The 23,803-nt window shown below is 38.5% G+C and overlaps 1 protein-coding gene across 1 annotated transcript in view; it reads left to right on the top strand.

Annotated features, from left to right (window-relative positions):
- tpcn3 (two pore segment channel 3) overlaps positions 1-22,113 on the top strand; it is a 29,755-nt gene extending 7,642 nt beyond the window's left edge. Inside the window, exons 5-19 of the mRNA XM_063475057.1 lie at positions 367-483; positions 1,833-1,951; positions 2,734-2,835; positions 3,870-3,996; positions 5,356-5,563; positions 9,566-9,710; positions 9,794-9,979; positions 12,558-12,622; positions 13,360-13,447; positions 13,617-13,686; positions 14,200-14,419; positions 15,364-15,454; positions 17,193-17,306; positions 21,352-21,467; positions 21,715-22,113. Coding sequence (XP_063331127.1) covers positions 367-483; positions 1,833-1,951; positions 2,734-2,835; positions 3,870-3,996; positions 5,356-5,563; positions 9,566-9,710; positions 9,794-9,979; positions 12,558-12,622; positions 13,360-13,447; positions 13,617-13,686; positions 14,200-14,419; positions 15,364-15,454; positions 17,193-17,306; positions 21,352-21,467; positions 21,715-21,848 — 1,902 coding nt within the window. The 3' untranslated portion in view covers positions 21,849-22,113. The remainder of the gene's footprint in view (positions 1-366; positions 484-1,832; positions 1,952-2,733; positions 2,836-3,869; positions 3,997-5,355; positions 5,564-9,565; positions 9,711-9,793; positions 9,980-12,557; positions 12,623-13,359; positions 13,448-13,616; positions 13,687-14,199; positions 14,420-15,363; positions 15,455-17,192; positions 17,307-21,351; positions 21,468-21,714) is intronic.
- The last annotated feature ends 1,690 nt before the right edge of the window (positions 22,114-23,803 follow it).

Genomic DNA, 23,803 nt, shown 5'->3' with positions numbered 1-23,803 from the left:
AATCATTTTTGTTTCAAAGAAGACTGTCCTACTACTGCTCAAATAATTTTATCTTAGAATAATCCTGTTTATTCTTATCTAGCTAATTTGGTCATGGAAACACTTTAAGTATTGACATATGCATCTTGAACTGCATCTGACTCTTTGAAATGCAAATAAATAGTAAATACTAGCATTGAAGCTGGTAATTTTTCAATGTGTGTGAATGTTAGAAGCACTTGCATAGAAAAAAGTGCTTGTGTGACTGGGTGAATGAGGCAAGTTGTATAAAGCGCTTTGAGTGCTCAGAGTAGAAAAGCACTATATAAGAACCAGTCTGTTTACCATTTACCATTAAATGGCTTTGTTCTTTTGTGCATTGACTAGCTCACTTTGGTTGATATGATCATTTATGGAGCACTGAAAGCTGCAAATTATTATGGTGTCCGCTGGTCCAGAGTCCTGCGGCCGCTTCTACTGGTCAACGTCACAGAGGGACGGCAGGTAATGGCTGAATGTTTAAACAATCCACAGTCAGTAATCAAAGCTTCATTACCATTAACATTTCAATTTTTTTCCTTTTTTTTCCTCATTAAATCCTCTCTGGAGGATGATCCATTTCAGTTGTAATGAGCACCACCTTTAGAGAGAACTAGCTCTGCTGAACTGATATGGGAAGGCTTGAAGCACTAAAAGTAAAGTGAGGATAAGCACTGTAGTCAAATGTAGGTCATTGGTTACATTTTTCATGGCTCTACTATAGACTGTCTCGGTGTCTTCTTTCTGTGATTACATTCCTAGGGTTAAACTCAGAAACTTGGTGTACTACAGTGAAGATTAGGCTAAGAGAAATAACATATATCAGAATAAACGTTATAGAAGAAATCATCCCTGTTAGGAGGTCATTCTCAAAATATGACGTCTACATTAGCTCAGTGTTTTTTGACACCAAATATAATGTGTTTGTGGGGATTATTAATGATTTGGCTGTAAGAAATATTGCAGAGACATCACAAGATGGCTGTATTTAACAAATTTTTAGGTCTTATTTAACAAACTTCTATTATTTATACACTTAACTTATTTATTTTATTTTTTGCCTGTCCTGTCCGGCAGTGCAGCAGTCAGATTTGTTGTCAAACAAAATCCCCAACAAATCTATTTTCACAAGTGGACCATTACAGCTTTTGCTATACTTGTCCGCTCGATAGGCATATTTTATTCGATGTACTTCAAACACTATCTATCTCACATCCATTCCCAGTTTAGAATCACCAGTTAACCTAACATAGTAGTGGTGGAACCAAGAACCATCTTGCTGTGTCAACAGTACTAACCACTACATTTTTTGGCATGTTTTTTCCCCCAGTCTTTTTCCCAGTCTCAGCCCTGGAGGTGATTAGGCTCATACAGAAGTTTTATGCATGTATGTTGTAAATGACAAATTGCCCAGAAATCCAAGTGACTCATGTTTTGCAGACATTTAGAAAGCTTTGGTCCTAAATTCAGTTTAAGTCATACTTGAAAATGTTTTCACATCTGGTCAGAGTTTGAGCATTTGTTTGTGTTCAGGTGATTGATTGATTGATATACCCTTTATTAGTCCCACAAGGGGAAATTTCATGTGATCAAGGCTCTCAAAGTGGTGTTTTGTCTGTCATGAATTTTCTGCGGTTGATCAATGGATCATGTTTAGTTTTTCTCTGTGGAGTGTTTGAGGCAGACATAATGTTGTTAAACATGTAAATGTTTGACTTCACGAGCCAATGGCACTTGAAAACATTGTTGATAAGTGTATAAGGAAAGAGCTTTTGCATGTATAACTGTGTCACTGTGTGCTCCTTTGTGTTCAGCTCCGCAGAGCATTCAGGAGCATCCGTAATGCTCTGCCTCAGATTTTCTACGTCTTCCTGCTCTTCATGTTCAGTATCCTCATCTTCTCCCTCATGGCGCTGAAGTTGCTGGGCAAACGGTGAGAAAGCTGTACCTTTTTATTCTGAGGTTGGCTCTTGACATCAGTTTTCAAATTTTCTTTAAACTTGTTTTCAGTTAGAATCATTCAAGTCATTTCATTCCATCTATGTGACTTCTTTTTGGCCTGTTTATTATCTTTTAAAAGGCTGTATGTACATTGCTTATAACTTGGGAGTCTTTGAGACCCATGCAACTTGAAAACACTTCTTACAAAAGCTAAAGCGCTCTACACGAGTAACAGGCAGGTAGGTAACAGATGATAGCTTTCAGGCAGTGTAGTGAGAAGCCTGGAATAATGAGAGTAAAAGGGACAATAGTAAGCAGCATACAGACAACAGACTTGACAGACTTGCTGGGTCATTTTCTGACATTTTGTAACAAGCTGAATACATGTAAAGATCTGAGATTGAGTCCAATCCAATCCAAATATATTACCTGGATTTCTTTCTTTCTCTATGTAATAAAATCTTGCATGATGCAACCAATGAAATTGTAATTTATAACATGAGCTTGCACAGACAATTGTGCAAACACCCAGCTATGTCATCCATATAAATAAGCAAAGATTTTAAGATTATGCAACATTTACAAACATGTTCTCATGGTCAGTCAAAGAGCCACAACACCTGGCACAGTTAGACAGTGGTCAACATTTTCCCAAAGGCTCTACTGAGGCCATGTGTTTTGTTTTTTTGTTTGTTTGTTTTTAGTGAAAAAGTAGAGGACTTTTTTGAGTTTTAGCAATAGTTTTTAAGTGTGTTTTTCTCTCTCTCTCTTTAGAGGTTTGACGGACATAAATGGAACACCATATTTCACCAGCTACCTGGAAATCATGTTTGACTTGTACGTCCTCGTCACCACTGCCAATAGCCCTGACGTCATGTAAGTTTGTATTGTAAATCTCAGTTTGTGTTCTTTGAGATCAAGCAATTTACAATTATTTCAGTCTTCATGAAGCATGCCTTTTTCTAAAGTATGTTAAATCCCTGATTGTGTTTGCATGACGTTACTTTATATAGTATTTACTTTGAGATGATTCAGTTTGTGAAAATACGTGGAAGTCAGATTTTGTGTGTGATTGCAAAATGGAATGTAGTTTTGGTTCATTCCACTTTTGTTTTATGTGCATTTTGTCAAACAATCAACAAAATCAAGTAGACAAAGAGGACTGTGAAACATGGATGAAAATAGATTCACAGATTAATGATGGATGATTAAATATTTGGAGAGCAATTAAGATGCACTTTATCTCACATACTGTACATATAAAACTGGCATAAATGGCACATTTTCATCCAGATGCACATTCTGTCTTTTTAATCTAAATTGGACATCTTCACATCATCTTATACATCATTCAGTGACTCTGACTGAAAGAAAGAAACAGCACTGTTGTTAATAGTGCTTATCTCGTTGAACCAACTATTAATATTTGAAAAAGGACAGTTGATTAAAAAAAATAAGCAGATTTTCTCATTTCTGTTAAAAAAATTTTTTCAGCTGAAACCCACTGAATGTAATTTGTGTTGCATTCAATGTTGTGCATGTATTCGTTGAATACTGGAATTGTTTATATGATCAATAAGGCGTAATGTCTGACGAGCAAGGAGACGACATGAATAACACAATTCAGCCAAACTCAGTTATAATTCTCAGATTTTTATTAGTGTATTTGACATAATGTATTTTGAAACTGTTTGTGAAGTAAAAGTAGTGTTGTTATTTAGATAGCACTTCAAACCACACAAACTCTTGTGTTTCTTTCTGGCGCTGACCTCTTGGTTTGAGAGGGAACTCTCTGAGCTGTACAGAAAAGAAGAAGGAAGTGAACACTAACCGTTTTTTTTCTTCTTCTTTTAGTATCTATTTGTCTTTGTATCTTAGCCTGACTTCTTTTTTCTGCTTGTTATTGTCAGGATGCCAGCATACAACGCCAACTTCTTCTTCGCAGTCTTCTTCATTGTGTACATCCTTATCAACACTTACATCTTCATGTCCGTCTTCCTGGCTGTCGTATACAACAACTATAAAAAATACTTGAAGGTACAGCCATGTGACCATTTCCTGTCCAGGTTCTCTATATTTTTATAATTTCTTTAAAAAATACCATACTGTGCAAAAGTTTTGAGCCACTCCGCGTTTAAAAAAAAAAAAAAAAAAAAAATGCCACAAAGGCTTGACACAGGACTTGAGAGATGTATCTGGACCTGCATTTGATTTATCTACTGTTCACTGAAGCCTTATTACAAATAGTCTCAGTGGAAGCGTGGCTATAAAGTCATTCTTAAGAGAGGGAAACCAGGAGAAAAGGCTAAGCTATACCACATTCCACAAAAACTGAACGGAAAATCAGTGGGACAGGTCTTATGGTATCATAAATCCAAAATAAAATTTTAAATTTAAATCAGTATGTTCAGAGGAAGTTGGCAGAGGGGTACAGTAAGTCTCTATAGTCATCTGTAAGTCACAGTAAAGGTTCTGTCCTAGTTTGAGCATTTCAGCCAGTGGTGTTGGGAATCTTGTCAAAATTGATGAAACTATGTACATAAAAATGCACTGTCAGATTTGATCGATCATGCAATACCATCTGGCAGGCATTTTTTTGGTGATGGCTTAGTTTTTCAGTATGGCAATGATCCCGAAAACACTGACAATGCAATAAAAGCATGCATTTTTAGAAAAACACATGGTGGAACACAATCAGTCATGGATTGGCCTCCCTAGAACCAGGACCTCAACATTAATAAAACACTTTAGGATCCTCTTGACGAATGGAACCAACGTCACCCAACATCTAAAGAAGACCTTTGGAATTTCCTCCAAGAAGCCTGGAGAACTGTTTATGAAGACTACTTCAAGAAAGCTTCAAGGAAGCTTGCCTAGGAAATATCAGGCCGTGGTAAAGAATAAAGGACGTTGTTACCAATATTGACTTTTAGGATCGTTAGGATTGTACAAAATCACGCAACATTCACACAAGCATTGCCACTCTGATGCATACATCAGAGAACAACTTGGGGCTCAGTATCTTGACTAAAGGTATTTTGACATGCAGACTGAAGCAGCCAGGGATTGACCGCCAAACGTCTGATTAGTCAATGACTTTCCATACCTCCTGAGAAGCTGTGCAAAGGGTTTTGCAAAATACTCTATATGCCATGTAAGATTATATCAACCGAAATGTTAAAGTGGCAAGCAGATCTGATTAATATTTGTCAATTCAATCAAATAAGATATATCCCGAAAGTTCCTTTGTTACAGCAGCACCTGGATCTTGGAATTATTTATTAAACGTACTTATTTTTCTATAAATTTATGTTGCATCTTTTGTGAATACAGTAGATTTCCTTTCATCTTTGCACATTCAATGTCATTTAAGAAGAAAATGATCATTTCCAACAGGAAGAGGTACGGCAGCTAGTGAGAGCTAAGAGGCACAAGATGGTGCGAGCATTTGGTGTTCTACAGGAGCAAAGGGAGGAGGGCGGCGAGCCAGTGGTGACCCAGGCCAGCTGGAACCAACTGGTCCGACTGGTCCAACCTAACCTTAGTAATGCTCACAGAGAGCTGCTGTGGAGCGTCTCTGATGACAAGAACCAAGGGGCCATTGGTGAGTGATATCCAAACCAACATACACACCTTAAATCCAAAAAATGCTTAGGGAAGTTGAGTTCAGTAAAGTTTTTTTATAAGTACCCAAGATGGAACGGTTGAGATTTATTTTTGTTTAGCCAGTTTGTTGTCAGCTGTTTAATCTGCATGTCACATGTCTAGTCAGCTGACAAGTAATTGTCACAATATGGAGAGTAACTGAGCATATTTATGTACATTTTCATGTGTTAGAGCTTTGACTTAATTTAAGGAGATGAGGTTGGAGATAAGGAGGAAGAAGAGAGAGCAGTGTTGGAAGAGAAAGGCATAATGAGAATGACATGATGAAACGCAAAGACAAACATTAAACTTGTGGTTAATGCCCCTGAAATTGTAATTTAAGCAAGTAGGCAAAGTCAATAATGTGGTAGACATCGCAAAGTGTAAAATTTCTGTCTAGCTTTTAATAAACCCCTGGTGCGTCACTATGCAACTTGGCAAAATAGTTCATTTGATCCCAGATCCACAGCTAAGAAGCTATGAGAAGAGTGTAATATTCAGGCCTTCTTTACATTTTAGCAACATTTCAAGGCCAAACTGGCTCTGTACGACTGAATATGATTGCATGTCATAGACAAACTATGGAACTGCATTACATCTTCTATTATTCTACACAAATATCTCAACATTTTGTATTTGCTTTGGAATAAGGGTAAGGTTATGAATAAGATTAAATGTACATGCATTTTAATTGCTTAAAGCCGTAGGTGACCAGGCTGTCTCACAGTTTTGCGTGTTCATGTGTAAACAGAGTACAGCTTGCATGCCCTAAATCTACCTAAAGGCCATTAAATTGTCACCAGTCCAGTCTAATCCTTGAAGCTGAGGCATTGTTCAGATGTCCAGTATCATTCAGCTCTGCATACTCTGCTGAGTCAGTGTCTTCACACTCATCTTCCACATGAAGGAAGTCAAAATGCATTATCATTGAGCGTTTCTATTTTTCCACCAACCACAACATCTGATGTTATACAACCCAAGAAGTAAAAAAAAAAAAAAATCTAATTGATCTTTACAGTTATACATTTTTCTCTGTGTGTGCTCTGCACGTGTGGTTGTTATCCCTGAATTCGTTTAATGATTTTGTCTCTATCAAGTTATACGCTACTGCCTCTTATGCATGTTGTTTTTTTTTTTGTTTTTTTTTTTTTAAACCATGCATCTTGGTTTTTAACCTCTGCTTTGTGAACATCCAGTGTGTTTGACTTTGCACTTGAGCAATAGCATGAATTTGCTGTTTCTGTTTTCTTTTTCCTCACTGTGAAAACCATTTTTGTGCTACGCTTTAGACATCCTTTCTAAAACTGTAAAACTTTGCATTTTCACATGGGAGTCTTGCTTACAGAGCAAGCCTCAAGTGGCAGTTAGAATTACTTCAATTTTTGGCATTTTGTCTTCATTTTTCAGTCTTGCACAGGGGATAAAAATTTCCAAATATGCTGCTATATACGGGAAGGAAAAATGAAAACAGTTTGGCGGGGCGTACTGCAATTCCTGCATTTAACAAACAAAAGGTTGTTACATTAGATCAGGGGTCGGCAACCTTTCTGATCATGAGTGCCATATAATATTTCCTCAGAAGTCAATGTGCCATAGGATTGCATTAGCAATAAATGTAATAACGTTCTATATTAACAGTTACACACTATATAGAACAACTTTATAGAATTATATTTGTTTGCAGATGTTGGCAGCTATCAGCGAATAGTTATCAGCTATTCTGAAACAAAAAAAAGACACTTTTTATCCATAACAGCAAATGAACTGTACAACAGTAAATGCAAATGCTATTTATGGTCTCCTCACAACAATGATAAGAAAAATAAACTGGGCCAATATGGCACGTTTGTTAATACAGAGATACACATGTTAATGTGATCTCTGGTCTCCCACTTAGAGACACAGGTCTCCAAGTGTCCAGCATTCAGACGGCTACCTGAGGACACTCATGTGAGAGAAAATCTGCTCACACAGATATGTAGAGCCAAATACTGTCAATAAGGCCTCTGCAATGTTCTGAAGACAGTTAAACTTGTCAGGTAGTGATGTCCAGCAGGTGAAAATGCAGCTCCATGAACACGCACAGCTGTGGATTCCAGTTGCGTCTGTAGTTCTGCAAACTTTGACCCCCACAGAGTCGAGCTTTTCAGTTCAATCAGCTGCATTTCGATGTCCTCTGTGTCCAGCCAGTTAATGTGAGACAAATCCAGCTGCTCATTAAAACTGCCAGCTAGCAACGTCCCTCTCACCGGTAGGCTAAGTGATTTTTAGCCAATTACAAGCTGAATCTGGTAGTTGGGGCTGTTAGCTAAGATACCGTCATTAAGAAGCGACACAACTAATGTGTCTATGCGAGCTAATTTGCGATGTGCACTGCTGGCGCGGCCATTTATTTTTTTTAATGCTCCTGCTCAAATTAATTCACTGCGTGTCGTGCCCAGGGCTGGACTGGGACAAAAAATCGGCCCAGGCACTTTGACTTGAGACCGGCCAGGTATTATAGGAAAAGCCATAAAGTCTTTGAATGAAAACAGACACTGTTGTAACAGTGATGTACGCTGTCTTGTTGGTATATGTATGATTTCTATACATTTTATATCAGATAAAAACTTTGGTTGTAAGATTCAGATTATTTATTAAAAGCGAGACATTTTAAATGAGAATAAGAAAGAAAAGTATTTCTTTGTGCCCCCCTTTCCCTGTTAATGCCCTACCTGACCCGCCCCTGCACAGTTACCAGCTGTCAGCTACGTAGAAAAGGATCCTGCTGTTATTTGTCTCTCAGAAACAGTTCATAACTTCAACTCATTCATGTCACCTAAAAGGTAAACCTGTTTCTCCATCACCTGTTCAGCTCTGATGATTCAGTAAGGACATCTCCTGCTTTCATCTTCATGTTTCCCTCTCACCACATAACCAAACCGACATCATGACCAGCAGCTTTACAGCTGTGGCTCCAGCAAACATCAGCTGATACTAAAAATTAATATTAAATAAATTCTAACAACAGCTGATCAAGCTTAAACGTGCTGCTGTTGTTTAGCGTGACATCCGCTGGTTTCCTCTTTCTGGCGCAAAGTGGGCGATAAACAAACAAGAGAGAAAAGCCGATCAGCTGATCATTGATCAGTTTCATGATTGAAGTAGCAACAGGAGAGAGAGGGGGAGAGAATGAGAGAAGAAGAGGCAGCTGACAGCGTAAAGACGCAGAATAACTCCAGCTTTGTGTCTTTTTTCATTCTAGCTGAAGTACGGGACAAACTGTTGCTTTTCAGCTCAATACGAAACGCGTCATATTTTCTCTGAATGAGGGACCATTCCATTTTTAAGGAGCAGTTGGCAACTCTACTAACTAACCTTATGAATAAAATAAAGTTCACTATCAGTAACATCATAGCACCCACCCAGCTGTATAGAAACTCCGTCATGCTAGCTAGTACGCACTACGAGTTATTGTAACTGACTGTAAAAAGTCAGCACAACAAAAATAAACTCCACCTAAACTTGGTTTATATCTGACCCAGATAGACTGCAGGTCATAACTTCTTACCTGAAGTTCAGTTCACCTGACACTCGGACCGGCGGCCGCCTCGGGTCTCTCCTCCTCCTGCCTCCCCTTTCCCTCATCCATCTGCTGGCCTCTGTGGAAGCTCCGCCATAGCCACCACCAAACAACTGAATTATTTTTACGCATCGGCCAGCATCTGGCCAATCCACCACCTCTCATTGTTCATGCCGTTACAAAAAAAAAAAAATCATCGGCCCATAAAAACGAAAAATCACCATCGGCCCACCGGGCCCAGCTATGGTCGTGCCATCAGTTAACCCTTCGCGTGAGCTGGCGCGCGTGCCCAGGGTTGCCGACCCCTGCATTAGATGATTCATTTAAAATAGACCTAAGTTTAAGTTTTTATATTTTTGTAACGTTTTTGATTACAATTCTAGGATGATTATTTTACAGGTAAGGTGGCATTTGTCCAGCTGGCTGACCTCTTGAATATTGAAATAATAACAATTAAGTCAAGACCTCATCCACTTCAAAGTTTGTGCCCTTCCCTCTACCAGTCAGCCCCCAGCAAACTCCTATGCCAACTGGTCCAACACCGGTGAGATACAAATTGAACTTCTTTTTTTCTCTGATTTTGATGTAAGTAGTTACAAACACAGAACTATATGTGTTCTTTTCCAGGGCCTTTATTATGGTATATGACCTGATCATACTGGTGAATGCTGTTTTCATCGGTCTTGATGAGGAGAATCCAATGATTGCGAACTCAGAGTGGGTTTTTCTGGCTCTGTATATTCTGGAGATTCTGCTGAAGCTGTATGTGTTTGAGCCCAGAGTGTTCTTCTCCAAACACAGTTTTTGGAACTGGTGAGAACATGCCGTGAGAACAAGTGTATAACATTATAATGTCATTAATGTGCTTTTGACACTTTGTCTTTACTCACCAAAGATTCTGAATCCCCAGTACTGATTTAACTACAGACAGCTTAAGGTACATTTTAACAGGTGTTCATGTGGAATCAGAGATCCAGACATTACACAGCACCATCTATTCATGGGTGCGATCAAGCTTTTTCAATGAGGCAGATGGTTTAAAAAAAAAACAAAAAAAAATCCACTGTGCAGACCAAAACCAACAGTGTAATCCAAGGCTGTGTGCTTAATACACAAAAACCTTACGTAGACATTTATAAATTAACATGTACTGTATTTGTGTGTCATGTCAAATGTTTACTATATGTGTATAGTATTTTTGAGTATTTGTTGATATAACAAGTAATGGAAGTATTTAAATGAATCAAATCTAAGATCAACAAGTTGTGTTGCGTGCATTTCACACAGCTTATCTACATCCCAGATTATAAGTACGAGGTATGTGACATGATTTAATGTTTCTTTTACATTATCAGCCGCTTCTTTTACCTTCATACGCCTTCAAGTGCTTCGACCAAGTCACTGATGCTCAGCGGGTTGTTTATCTACTCTTTTAAGCTTTGGGAAGTGAACTTTTCCTAATGATGGAGCTTAGTTTAATGTCAAAAGTAAAAACAAAATATGTTGACGAACATAGGATAAAGGATAAAACTAAACAAGTGCTCAATAATGAGAAATATAATAATAAACAAAAAATAATAATATATAACAAAAACCAGCAACTGGCTTACTTGGGTTATGCAAGTTATATAAAGCTTAAAGTTCATTAGAAATTCTACAAAGACAACTTCAAGTGATGACACTGGGAAATCTGATTGTGTTTGAATAGTGTGTAAAGGACAGTGTGAGCACAAAGTTCAACCATTTAAGAACAACAAGAATTGGACAGACTGAAAAGTCTTTGTACACAAGGGCATTTCTATATTGAATATTGAAAATCACCATCATTGAATTGAATCCACAAATGCGCGCACATTTGTAGACCTTTTCTGAACTTCAAATGAACTTCAGTTTGGTTTAATCAGAAAGAGTGAAAATATAGTTTTTGATGTAATTGATAAACCTAAAGCAGGCAGATCCACTCACAACTAAACTGAAAAGAAAAGCTCAAAAGAAAACATGGTAAAATGGTACAACGTACAAAAACGTTAAAAATTACAATTTTAATGTTCTATTTAAAAAAACAAACAAAAAACCCAACTTTTTTCAGTTAAATTTAGTTTATATTACAGTGAGGAACATAAGTATTTGAACACTCCACTCAAGTTCTCCAAATTAGAAATCATGGAGGGGTCTGAAATTCACATTGTAGGTCCACTGTGAGAGACAGCATTTAAAAAACAATTCAGGAAAACACATTGTATGATTTTTTTTTTTTTAAAGAATTTATTTGTATTGCACTGCTGCACATAAGCATTTCAGCTCTTTGGTCTTGCCCATGGTAGTAGTTGGAGTCTGACTGACTGTGGGGTGGACAGGTGTCTTTAAAGAGCTCAGACAGGTGCTACTAATTTAGATTAATAAGTGGAGTAGAGGTGGACTTTTTAAAGGCATAGCAACAGGTCTTTGAGAGCCAGAATTCTTGCTGATTGCCTGGTGTTCAAATACTTATGTGCAGCAGTGCAATACAAATAAATTCTTTAAAAATCATACAATGTGATTTCCTGAATTGTTTCTAAGTTCTGTCTCTCACAGTGGGAATGCACCTACAATGTGAATTTCAAACCCCTCCATGATTTCTAAGAGGGAGAACTTGCAAAATCGCAGGGTGTTCAAATACTTATGTTCCTCACTGTATTTGCCAGTTAATTGCCTGATTTTCTTGACTTTTTGCACTTAGTGGCCACTTTATTGGGTATGATATTAGTGTGTGTGTGCATGTGCGTGTAGAATGACAATAGGTTTGTCTTTAGATCCATCTTGGTGCACCTAATAAAGTTGCCACTGGGTTTTTAAGCTCTGATCCTTCTGAAGGTTTCTTGCTGCAGCTTTTGAAATACTTTTTGTCTTCATTGTTTCTTATGCTATCATTTCTTTTTTACAGTAGTGTTACATTTGCTACTGAGCAGTGTAGCTGCGATAACTTCAGTCAAAAAAATATTCATCATTGTGTTTGTATATTTTCTGGATGAATTGCTAGACCTGGATCCAGTCCGTGAATGAAAGCTGCTTGTTAGGCACAAATGGTTTCATGTTCTGTTTGCTTCCACACTATGCAGCCCCCTACATGTGCTTGTTAGTTTTAATGTTCCTTAAATTTGAAATACTTGGATAAGAATACAAAAGATAAAGTCTTTTGATTCTTTTACAACATGAAGATTTTCTCACACTTAACTGATGCTGAGAAAGAGGTCGTTTTATTTACATTCATGGTATATTTGTGTTTTTTGACACGTTGGTGATGTTAGACTGACGCCATAAGAAAAAAGGGTTTTGTTTTCAGCATCCTTGTTCATAGCATTTCTGCCTAAATTAAAGTTTGAATTTTCTTATTTCTGTTTTCTGTCTTCAGGTTTGACACAATCATTGTCATCTCTGCTCTTATTGCCACCATCGTAAACTCTGTGATGAAGTCATGTAAGAGTTTCTAATTACTGTTAAGCTTTGTTCCAACAGGGTCAAAATCAAGGTCAAACTTAACCCTTGCCAAATTTACATCTGGCTGGCACATCACTTTTTGTTTGTTTGTTTGTTTTAATGCAATCTGTTTCATGACTTTGAATGTACACACCAGCATGGAGTCGGGGAACAGAGGCAGAAAATCACTGAACTGAAAAGAAACATGCAACTACAACAATAACAAATTAGATGTTGTAGCTATAAAGGCAAATTTCGCCATGGTAGAGTCATCAAGTGTAATGTAGTCAGCCCCCCCCCCCCCCCCCCCCGCCCCCAAAACTACATTAATTGTGCAGTACAATTTTAACCAATAAAACAAACAAACAAAAAATGCAGACTAACTAATATAATACAAATTAAAACTTTGGATATGCAAATTCACAAGTTTGTTGTTTTTTGTTTTTTTGTTTTTTTTTTTAAAGTTTGAAAATTAAGTTATAAAATACTAAAGTATAAATGCTCAATTTCCCCCCAAAAATGATTTCATGATTTAGCCTTTAAAGCTCCTGCTGTTCTGGTCTTTGAACTGTTGGTAGTACAATTCAAGAAAACTTAATTACTCACATTTTAGATACATCTTTGAATGTTTACTTTGAGTGTCCCTGTCAATCACAATAACTATTTTAAAACACAGGATGATACAAGCTATTGGTCTTTGTTAATTCATTAATTTGTTAATTCCGTTTCCATTATAGCGAGTCATTTCTCCAGCCGGCAAATCTTGGACATTGTTTTCATTCTACGAGTCCTCAGACTGATACGGGTGGTGGACAGCATCAAAAGGTTTAACTACATTTCTTAACTTATTCATTTATTTATCCTTGTATAAAAATCATCTGTATTTGTGGTGATCCTGCAGTAATCCTTAGATGCATCAAATGAAAAATGGATGTCACAGTAGGAAGGCATGAGCATGTTGCTTTACTAACAGTGAGGTCTATTTTCTTGCTAGGTTTCGTACGATCATCAACACCCTGATCAGGATTGGACCAGCAATCCTCACATTCGGACAGCTTATCATTGTGAGTTTGTGACAGCAGGCTGGTTTGTCATAGTAGCATTTGTTAACAAACACTAAAACAAAGCACAGATGACGTTAGCTGCCCTAATGATGGTTCTGTCTTAAAAGATCCATCACCAATATGAGGGCAACCTTCAGTAGAGACTTCACTCTAAAACAGGGATGGGCAACTCCAGGCCTCGAGGGCCAGTGTCGGGCAGGCTTTAGATATCACCCTGGGTCATCACACCTGAATCAAATGATTAGTTCATTACCAGGCCTCTGGAGAACTACAAGACATGTTGTTAATTTAGCCCTTTGAATCAGCTGTTTTATATCAAGGACACATCTAAAACCTTCAGGAGACCTGCCCTTGAGGCCTGGAGTTGCCCACACCTGCTCTAAAACATAGTGAGGACCAGCCAACCTACAAACGCTGCATTATGCAGAGCCTCAACCTGCTGAGGGGTCTGAAAACTGAAGCTGACATTATGTTTGTGAAGATGGTTCTGTCCGTTGTGGTGTTCCTCCACAGGTGGTGTACTACATTTTTGCCATGGTGGGGATGGAGCTCTTTAAAGGGAAGGTGACGTTTTATGAACAGAGCTCCACCGATCCAGCGAAGGCATATTGTGGTAATCCTCTGCTGAATGGAACAGACTTTGCAAAGCTCAACTATTGCAAGAATAACTTCAACGATGTGGTCTCCTCCTTCATCCTGCTGCTTGAGCTTACCGTGGTCAACCAATGGCATGATATCCTTTAGCTGAATGTCTCAGCATTTTCTGTGTTTAACCTCTTGTTTTCAGTTACCAGCAGCGATTTGAATTTTTAAGACGTCTTCAAAACTACAAAAACTCCCCCTGAACACAAAAGTGTTCTGAGGGCCTCTGGATGTCTGGAGTTTTGATCTCCTCCATACCTGCTTCATGCCCTGGAGGACGGGGCTGTGGCCCCCCACACCCTCTAGCAGATCATTACATGAAGGAACCTTTTAAAAACAAGCGCGTTCATGCTCACAGGTGTACACACGGGTGATCACACACACAAACTACACCCTTTTTGGCTCCTACCTCAAAGCACACTGTGCGCTGTCAATCTTACGTGCTGCACAATAATGTTTAATATTTAGTATTTACTGTCATATTCCCATATATCATTCTGATGTTGTTTATTCTATTATTCTCGTTTTCTTCTGCTTGTTTTCTTTTTTTCTTTCTCAACAGGTGATCCAGGTGATCGATATATGTATTTTTTTGTCTGCTTATTTTGTTGGTTTTTGTTTTTTGCCCTTTATCACCGTCCCTCTTCTCAGCTGTTTTTCTTTCCCTCTTTCTTTCTCCCCTTTCTTTCTCCCAGTCAAGTCTGTCCCGTATTCAGCAAGTGAAAATAAAATAAACAATAAAAGGTGAATCAAATAGACCATTACGGCAAGGCTGGGATGGTCCATTTGGTAAAGTAAATCCGTTGGGCATCTTTCTTTGCCTTTAGACAATAATTCTGATGGCAAAAGAGCCAAACGGGACAGGCAAAAAAAACAAAACAACCCCCCCCCCCCCCCCCCCTTTTTTTTTTTTTTCCAGTGACGTTCATTCTACTGCAAATAAAATCATCTGCCACATTTATGAAATGTTTGAGAATAATTGCTTTGGCCAGGTTTGATTCCTGTTTGTGTTATCATTTCTTAACAAGACTCCACTTCTCAGCAGCGGCTTTGCCACCGTCACCCACATTTCGGCCAGGATCTTTTTCGTCCTCTTCCACATCATAGTCGTCATCGTCATTCTCAAGTAAGGCTAATGGTGTTGTACTTTCATCACTGGTGTGGTGTCGGCCACAAAAACAAGTCCTGCTGTTCCCATAATCTAGAAGAATATGTATAATTATTTATATTTATGTCTGACACATTTTAACCACTAGATGCTTAAAGGTGAGTTGCACTGGGTGTTTTATCATAGGACTCTATAAAAGTAGAGTTTCCCCCTCAAACAGAGTCCTAGAAGTAGGCAACTCACTGATTCACAGTTCAACAATATTAATTACCTGTTGCAGTCCCTCAGATATCCATTTTAGCTCCTTTTTCTTTAAGTGAAAAACTCAATTTAAACCACCTTTTTATCCTCCTATCCACCTTTAAACCTCGCCTTTTATCTTGTGTTGATAACTCGGCCTACTCTGACACCTTTATTTAAACAGTAGCCATGTTTATTAATAGTGGCCACTATTGTAGCAGTGTCAGTGCCATAAAGTAAGGAAAAGGTTTAGCAAAACACTGTTTCATTTATGTTGAAATTCCCCAAAGTAGAATATGATCAGTGTAAAGGCTTACAGGATTAATGTATCAGTGTGAGGGTTTTCAAAGTGGGATGTGTGTATCATATATAATACACAAAGTTTTAGATTTTGTGTGACTTTTTTGGTACTTTAGAATAGAATAGAATAGGATAGAATAATCCTTTAATTGTCCCACAAGGGGAAATTTGGTTGTAACAGCAGCCAGAAAGACACATATACAAACAAACAGTACACAGGACACAGAACAGGAACATACACATTTTTTTTCTTACATATTTACATTAAGGACAATGGTTACTATAAACAGAGTACTGTACAGTTATTAAATTAAATAAAATTAACTACAGATAAGAGGCAAACCCAGGTTGTAGTGCAAATCGGTTAATTAACTTATTGCAGTTACAGCGCAGATGTAAACATCTATGATTGTTGGGAGCAATTTTGATTGTACAGTCTGACAGCTGCAGGGAGGAAGGACCTGCGGAAACGCTCCTTCAAGCATCTAGGATGCAGCAGTCTGTCACTGAAGGAGCTCTGCAGTTCAGCAACATTTACATGCATGGGGTGGGAGACTCTGTCCATCAGAGATGTTATTTTGGCCAGAGTCCTTCTGTCTCCCACCACCTGCACTGGGTCCAGGGTGCATCCCAGAACAGAGCTGGCCTTCCTGATGAGTTTATCCAACCTCTTCCTCTCAGCTGCCGATAAACTGCTGCTCCAACATACAACACTGTAAAAAATGACAGATGCCACCACAGAGTCATAGAAGGTCTTTAAAAGCGCTCCCTGGACTCCATGACCTCAGCCACCTCAGCAGGTAGAGTCTGCTCTGACCCTTCCTGTAAAGAGCATCAGTGTTGTGGCTCCAGTCTAGTTTATTATTCAGGTGAACACCCAGGTACCTATAAGAGTCCACTATCTCAATGTCCAATCCCTGGATGTTCACCGGTGTCAGTGTGGTGGGTCTGCGTCTCCAGAAGTCCACCACCAACTCCTTGGTTTTCCCAGCGTTTACAAGCATGATAGAAGAAAAAGCTTGTGATATTTAAAAAATCACAAATTAGAATTCTAAAATGTTCTTGGATATCATGGAAATATAAATGGTCCCGGTTCTGCCTCAGAAACATGATGTCTTCAATATTAAACTGATAAAGTGGTTGTTCTGAGTACATGCAGTTATACAATTTGGACAAGAACTGCTAAATGTTGCATGCGATTGTTCTTGTCTTTCAGTATCTTCGTGGCGTTTGTCCTTGAGGCGTTCTTTGTGGAGTACTCTGTGGATAAAAGTGACTTGCAGACATCTTTGGAGAGGAAGATTGAAGAACTGGAGCTTGCTGTGGCACAGTATGTTACCTTGCAGAGAGTGGTGTGTGGTGGTCATATTGAGTGGGTGGGCTAACAAACACATATAATTCACAACCCCAATAACTGCACTGTCACATCCCTGATAGGACGTTACAGCACCACCTTGTTATAGCAACACTTGAAACAGATTTACAAATTGGGGCAAAATAGCATTGATGGGTGTGATTTGTTTTGCCACACAGTCCATTTCAATATAACACGTGCAATATGTGAAGAGCCAAGCAAATTGGAGCAAGGTCGCAAACTAAGAGATGATAGTCAGCTGTGACCAAACAAGGTGGAACCTTCAAACACACACCGGCTGGATTGGTGATCCAATCACATGACTAACATCTAACCACCCAGTGTGCAGCCACACCTCATTATCCTCTCTAGCTGTCTGACTTTTCCACATACATCATGTAGCACAGGATTTAACTGTAAACTTCAAAATCACCTCACAACATTTTCTTCTTTTGTGTGTTATTGCTAACATGCTATATTACTATATAGTATAACAGTCATTTTCACTCCTCAAACTACATTTAACATATCAATTAGACTTGTACTTTGGTGATATATTTGATTAAGAATAATGATGTTCTACTATTAGCAAAGAGTGAGAGAAAGAGAGAGCCAGATATTGTGTGGCAGAAACTTTCCTTAAACAGCTGGGAATCAACAAATGGCATTAAGTGCTGGACTTTCTCAAAGCGAGCCTTTGACTGCTCCATCAGTATGTCACATTACTGTGCAGCTACTGAGTCCACAGCATCCTACCCAATCTTGATTCTGTCAGGCGATTTGAACTGACCCATTGTTTCAAGGCTTGTCATTCCAAATGTTTTCAAAACACCGATTCAGTGTCTCTGTTTGTTGAAACACCGTGTGGACGGTGTGAGTTTGAAGGCTCCACCTTGTTTGCCCTGACACTGGGCTCCTCCTGCCACACACTTCATCTAGGACTATGGTTCTCTTAGGGGAGTTGAGAGAAATACTGCAAAAATGCTGAGTTGCTGGCAAAAAATACTCTGTACACTGCCACGCCAATCAGTTAAATCTGATAATGCAGCAGGACTGCTGTTCTCTCACACATGTCAAAGTATGCATGAGGCAATGTGATGAGCTTGTTTTAAAAATTAGAGGACTAGGGCTTCTAATTATGGAGTTTTTCAAGTTTCCTAGCAGTTCTGCTGACTAAAGGTGAGAAACACAGCAATCTCTTTTTTTAGTGATGTATACTACCAGTCAAAAATTTGGACACACCTTCTCATTCAGCATTTTTTTCTTTATTTTTACTACTTTCTACATTATAGATACAAACTGAAGACATCAAATATATGAAGCAAGATCTATGGAATTATGAAGCAAAGAAGAAACTGATAAATAACTCTACATATGTCTTATATTTTAGATTCTTGCTTTGTTTATAGTGCTGCAAACCCTCAGCCTTCTGTCTATGAGCTTCATGATGTAGTCACCTGAAATGGTTTCACTTCACAGGTGTGCCTGTCAGGGTTCATTGGTGGAATTTCTTGCCTTCTTAATGGAGTTGGGACCATCAGTTGTGTTGTGCAGAAGTTAGGGCTGTTAGCTGTGTACCAACCTATTTGACAACTGTTCGAATTCATATTATTGGCAAGAACCAATCAGCTAAGTATAGAGAAATGACAGTCTATCATTATTTTAAGAACTGAAGATCAGCCAGTCTGGAAAATTGCTAACACTTTGACTCAAGTTTGTCCCCAAGTGCAGTCGCAAAAACCATCAAGTGCTATGACGAAACTGGCTCACATGAGGACAGGAAAGGAAGACCAACCGAGTCCCCTCTGCTGCTGAGGATAAATTCGTCCAAGTCACTAACCTCAGAAATCACAAGTTAACAGCGCACCTCAAATTAGATCCCAGATAAAAGCCACACAGAGTTCCAGTAGCAGACACATATGTTTGAATCAGGCTTTTATGTTCAAATAGCTGCTAAGAAACCACAACTAAGGAAAAGCAACAAGCAGGAGTCATTTATTTGGGCCAATAAAACACAAGGAGTGGACATTAGACCAGTGGAAATCTGTGCTTTGGTCTGATGAGTCCAAATTTGAGATCTTTGGTTCCACCTGCTGTGTCTTTGTTTGATGCAGAAAAGGTAAACTGATGGTCTCTATGTGCTTGGTTCTCACTGTGAAGCATTGAGCAGGAGGTGTGATGGTGTGGGGGCACGTTTTTGGTGACACTGTTGGGGATTTATTCAAAATTGAAGGCACACTGAACCAATATGGCTACCACAGCATCCTTCAGCGACAAGAGTTCCCATCCGGTTTGCGTTCATTTATTTTTCAACAGCACAATAATCCCAAACACACCTCCAGGCTATGTGAGGGCTATTTGACCAAGAAGGAGAGTGATGGAGTGCTGCACCAGATGGCCTGGCCTCCACAGTCACCTGACCTAAACCCAATCAAGATGTTTGGGATGAGATGGACCGCAGAGTAAAGGCAAAAGGGTCAACAGGTGCTCAGCATCTCTGGGAACTCCTTCAACACTGTTGGAAAACCATTTCAGGTGCCATCAGTGTGCAAAGTAGTAATCAAAGCAAAGGGTGGCTATTTTAAAGAATCTAAAATATAAAACATGCTGAGTTATTTCACTTTTTTGTTTACTACATAATTCCAAATATGTTCATTCATAGTTTTGTAGATTCTCATTGAAGACATCAATGAAAACAAAGAAAAACCATTAAATAAGGTGTGTCCAAACTTTTGACTGGTAGTGTACCTGAGCACAATTGCACAACAGCTTAAACATCCTATATATGTTGTGTCATCAGCTCACACACAAATGGTATCTGCAATTTTTTCTTCAAGCAGTGGATTTTGACTAGTTTTAGAGGTGTACTTGACACCTGTGTGTCTGAAAGATAATCAGCTCACTGGCCATCCAAAAAAGAGAACTGGTCAACCTAGTGATAGTGAATCAGCTCGTTGTGCCATTATAGTGGTACGATGTCAACTGGACCTAACATTAATAGCACTACACCATTTCCAGTATGACTTTTGCTACTTTCATAATTTTGTTTGATATCTTTTTAGATCAAGTTTATTTTTGGTGTGCCTAGACTTGCTCTTAGCCAGTTCTTTTGTTGAAACCAAGTAGCACAAAATACAATTAGAATTTTGCTGTTGGTTCCTGGCTGTAGCTCAGGAGGCGATGGTTTGATTCCTGGCTCCCCCCAGTCTGCATTCCAAATATTCTTGGGCAAGATATTAACCCGAAGTTGCTCTCCGACGCGTCCATCGGAGTATGAATGTGTGTGAATGGTAGTTAGTGAGCAGTAGAAGACAGCTTAGAAGACAGTGCTTGTGTGAATGGGTGAATGCGGCATGTTGTATAGAGCGCTTGAGTACTCCGAGAGAGTAGAAAAGCACTAAATAATAATCAGTCCATTTACCATTTACATAATTTAAAAATCATTTGGACAATGTGGTCCTTGTCTCTTAACTTCATTTTTTTTCTCCAAAGAAATCAAAGAAAATGCACATGAAATGAAAATGAATGACTAAGTAAATGATCAGCTTGGTTGATCATTGCCGCTATAGTCACGTTGTCCTCTGTGCTCTCAAAGTTCTGGGTTGAGCAAATTTTACTGAAATGGCAAATCAAAAAGGCTTGCAATGACACTTGTCACTCACTGCATTATGAAGATGAATGGAAGCTGATGCTGCTGTGCTTCAGTGTTTAAAAAATTTAATACTTTACCTTAATCTAGTGGGCGGTTTTTCTTTTGACTATTTGGTGCTTTCTTCAAAGCACCAAGCTTTAAAAAGATCTTTTCTAAGATGATTAAAAAAATATTTCTCTTATCTTCTCTTTCTGAATCAAATCCAAATTAAGCTTTAATTTTCAACCTCTGTTATGCACAATGTCTAATGGACTCTTGGCTTCATGGCTTCATGTTATGATTATCTTGCACATCTTTCATGCTGTTTTATATCTCTGATTATCACTCTCATATTTCTGCCTGATCATCTGTATTTTTTTTGTTAACCAGGGAGACGATGGAGGACAACTTGGTGAACGCCATGGAAACTATTGACAATGACCTGGGAGGCAGCCAGTCAGCAAAACCAAACTTACCGTCCCTGATGTTTAAAATTGCTTCAAAAAGTAAGTTGACAAGTGGAGAAAGACAGAAGGTGATTTTTAAAAGATAAAAAAAGAGAAGGAACACTTTTGGCTAACTTTTAATTTGAACATTTGCTCAATCGATTGTCACTAATTTTACGTCAGGCATTCTTGTTCCCTTCAGGAAGAAATGCAAAAATGGGCAAAGTATTTGAGGACAGACAATAATAAAAACTTGCTCTTGTTTGTTAGAGACAATATTTATGTAAGTGTGTGTGTTTTGTGTCAGGATATCGAACAGTGGACGCCTTGTTACAGCGGATATTTGAGGCTGATCTGGACCCTGAAGATTTTGCTGAGAATGACGATCCTGAAGCTCGGGGCAACGAGAATTTTGCAAATCCCTTATTCAGCCATGCATAGGCATTTGTAAACATGTATGAATGGATACAAACTGTAGTCATTTTACACTTTCAGAAATGTTGAAATCTGATGTTTATCCAGTGCAGTGTGTCAACAATATGAGTGGGTGCTAATCAGTCTTATCTAGTGTTAAATGTTCATATTTCTGTTTTGTATCTTTGTGTAAAAATGCAAGAAAACCAGAATTTTCACATAAAGAATTCTTGCACAGAAGCCTGATTTGTTCAAAAATGTTTTTAGACCTTTGTTTTTTGTTTTGTTTTGTTTTTTTTTATAAAAAGTCTTAATTGAAGCTATATATTATATATGTATATTTTATATATTTTCAGTTTAAAAAAATGTCACTAGGCTTACTTTGCATTATGCTTGTATTGTATGTGTGACGAATCACACTTTTCTGTTTGCCAAATTGATATACTGGTCTGGGTTTTCAATTGCCAGGAGACTGCTACTTGTCTGACTACATTGTGCCAAGTGTAAAGAAGGAGGGGAGATAATTTATTTGTTTTTGGTTTTTTTGTTATTGTTGTCTGGGGTTGTTTTTTTTTTTGGGGGGGGGGGGGGGGGGGGCAGGGACCTCGTAGTTTCAGTGAAAGGAGCTCTTAATAATTCAACATACCAAAACATTTTCCAAAAATTTCCTGCTCGCAACTTTGTGGGTGGGAATAGGGGAATGGTTCCTTCCTGTTTCAACATTTCAACATGATTGTGCACCAGTGCACAGGACAAGGTCCATGGAGACATGGCTGAGTGAAGCTGGTGTGGAAGAACTTGACTGAACCGCACAGCTTTCTGACCTCAACCAAAAGAACACCTTTGCCATGATTACAGTGGAGACTGTGAGCCAGGCATCTCGTCCAGCATCAGTGTCTGACCTCACAAAGGTGCTTTTGGAAGACTGGCCAAAAAATTTCCATAAACACACTCCCAAACCTTATGGGAAGCCTTCCCCTAAGCTGACAAGGATTGGAAGACATCATATTAAACCCTGTGGATAAAGAGTACGATGTCACTCAACGATTACATGTGTGTGAAAACAGACAACAGATGGCAATATGTAAAATTGGCAAATGAGGCCTCTGTTAATCCCTGGAATATACTGGAAAATATGTTGATGCCCCTTGAAAAGTAGAAAGAATGACTTCATCATCATTCTTTCTTACTGTAATATGTTCTTATGTGTATATGTACTCTGACCTACCCAGATAAACATTTCACGAACAGTCACACATACGATAATTAACATCTGCATTAAAAAAAAAAAGATTGGATTTTTTGGAGTGTGTGAGTGTGAGTGTGAGAGTATGGATAGATCGATATAGATAGATATATATCATGTTCATCATACCCCTGCAAATGTAAAGTTACTGTATGTGTTGTTCTCTATTTGCGTTAACAGAGTTTGTAACCACCACAGAATACACGCATTCACAACTAAGTGTGGAATGAGGAATTTGAAAAAGTGCTGCCTGCAAGGCTAATTAATAAGAACCATAGTTAGTGTCAACCAGAACTATTTTCTCTTATATGGCTGATATCTTTCTTGGACTCTCTCACCATAATGAAGAATGCATCAGGAGCAATCTTCAGGAGGTGGGTAGGTTTGTTGGTGACTGCTGCCAGAAATGGAGTACGATACAACATGTAATCACTGCTAAATTATAACACGATGTTCAGATTAGTTTGCCATCTTCAGTGTTGCCAGTTGTTTAAAAGAGCCTCAGCATGCCCAGCATACGACACATGCTGCCTAATGTATAATTCCTTATTGCTGCAAAGAAAAAGGAAAGAGTCTATTTCCAAGGAGATGACCATTAGTGATATGGTTAGCCTGCCAAACCTAATGTGTTAAGTTGTTGTGATGTCTTGCAATGGATGATGGTTGGTGATTGTTTCATCTGTCCTCAAGCCCAACATGCACATCAAAACAAATCAGGAAGTCAAAGTTTGTTTAT

Source organism: Pelmatolapia mariae, linkage group LG6 (assembly GCF_036321145.2).
Source record: "Pelmatolapia mariae isolate MD_Pm_ZW linkage group LG6, Pm_UMD_F_2, whole genome shotgun sequence".
Lineage (NCBI taxonomy): Eukaryota > Metazoa > Chordata > Actinopteri > Cichliformes > Cichlidae > Pelmatolapia > Pelmatolapia mariae.
This window is presented reverse-complemented; position numbering and strand designations above follow the sequence as displayed.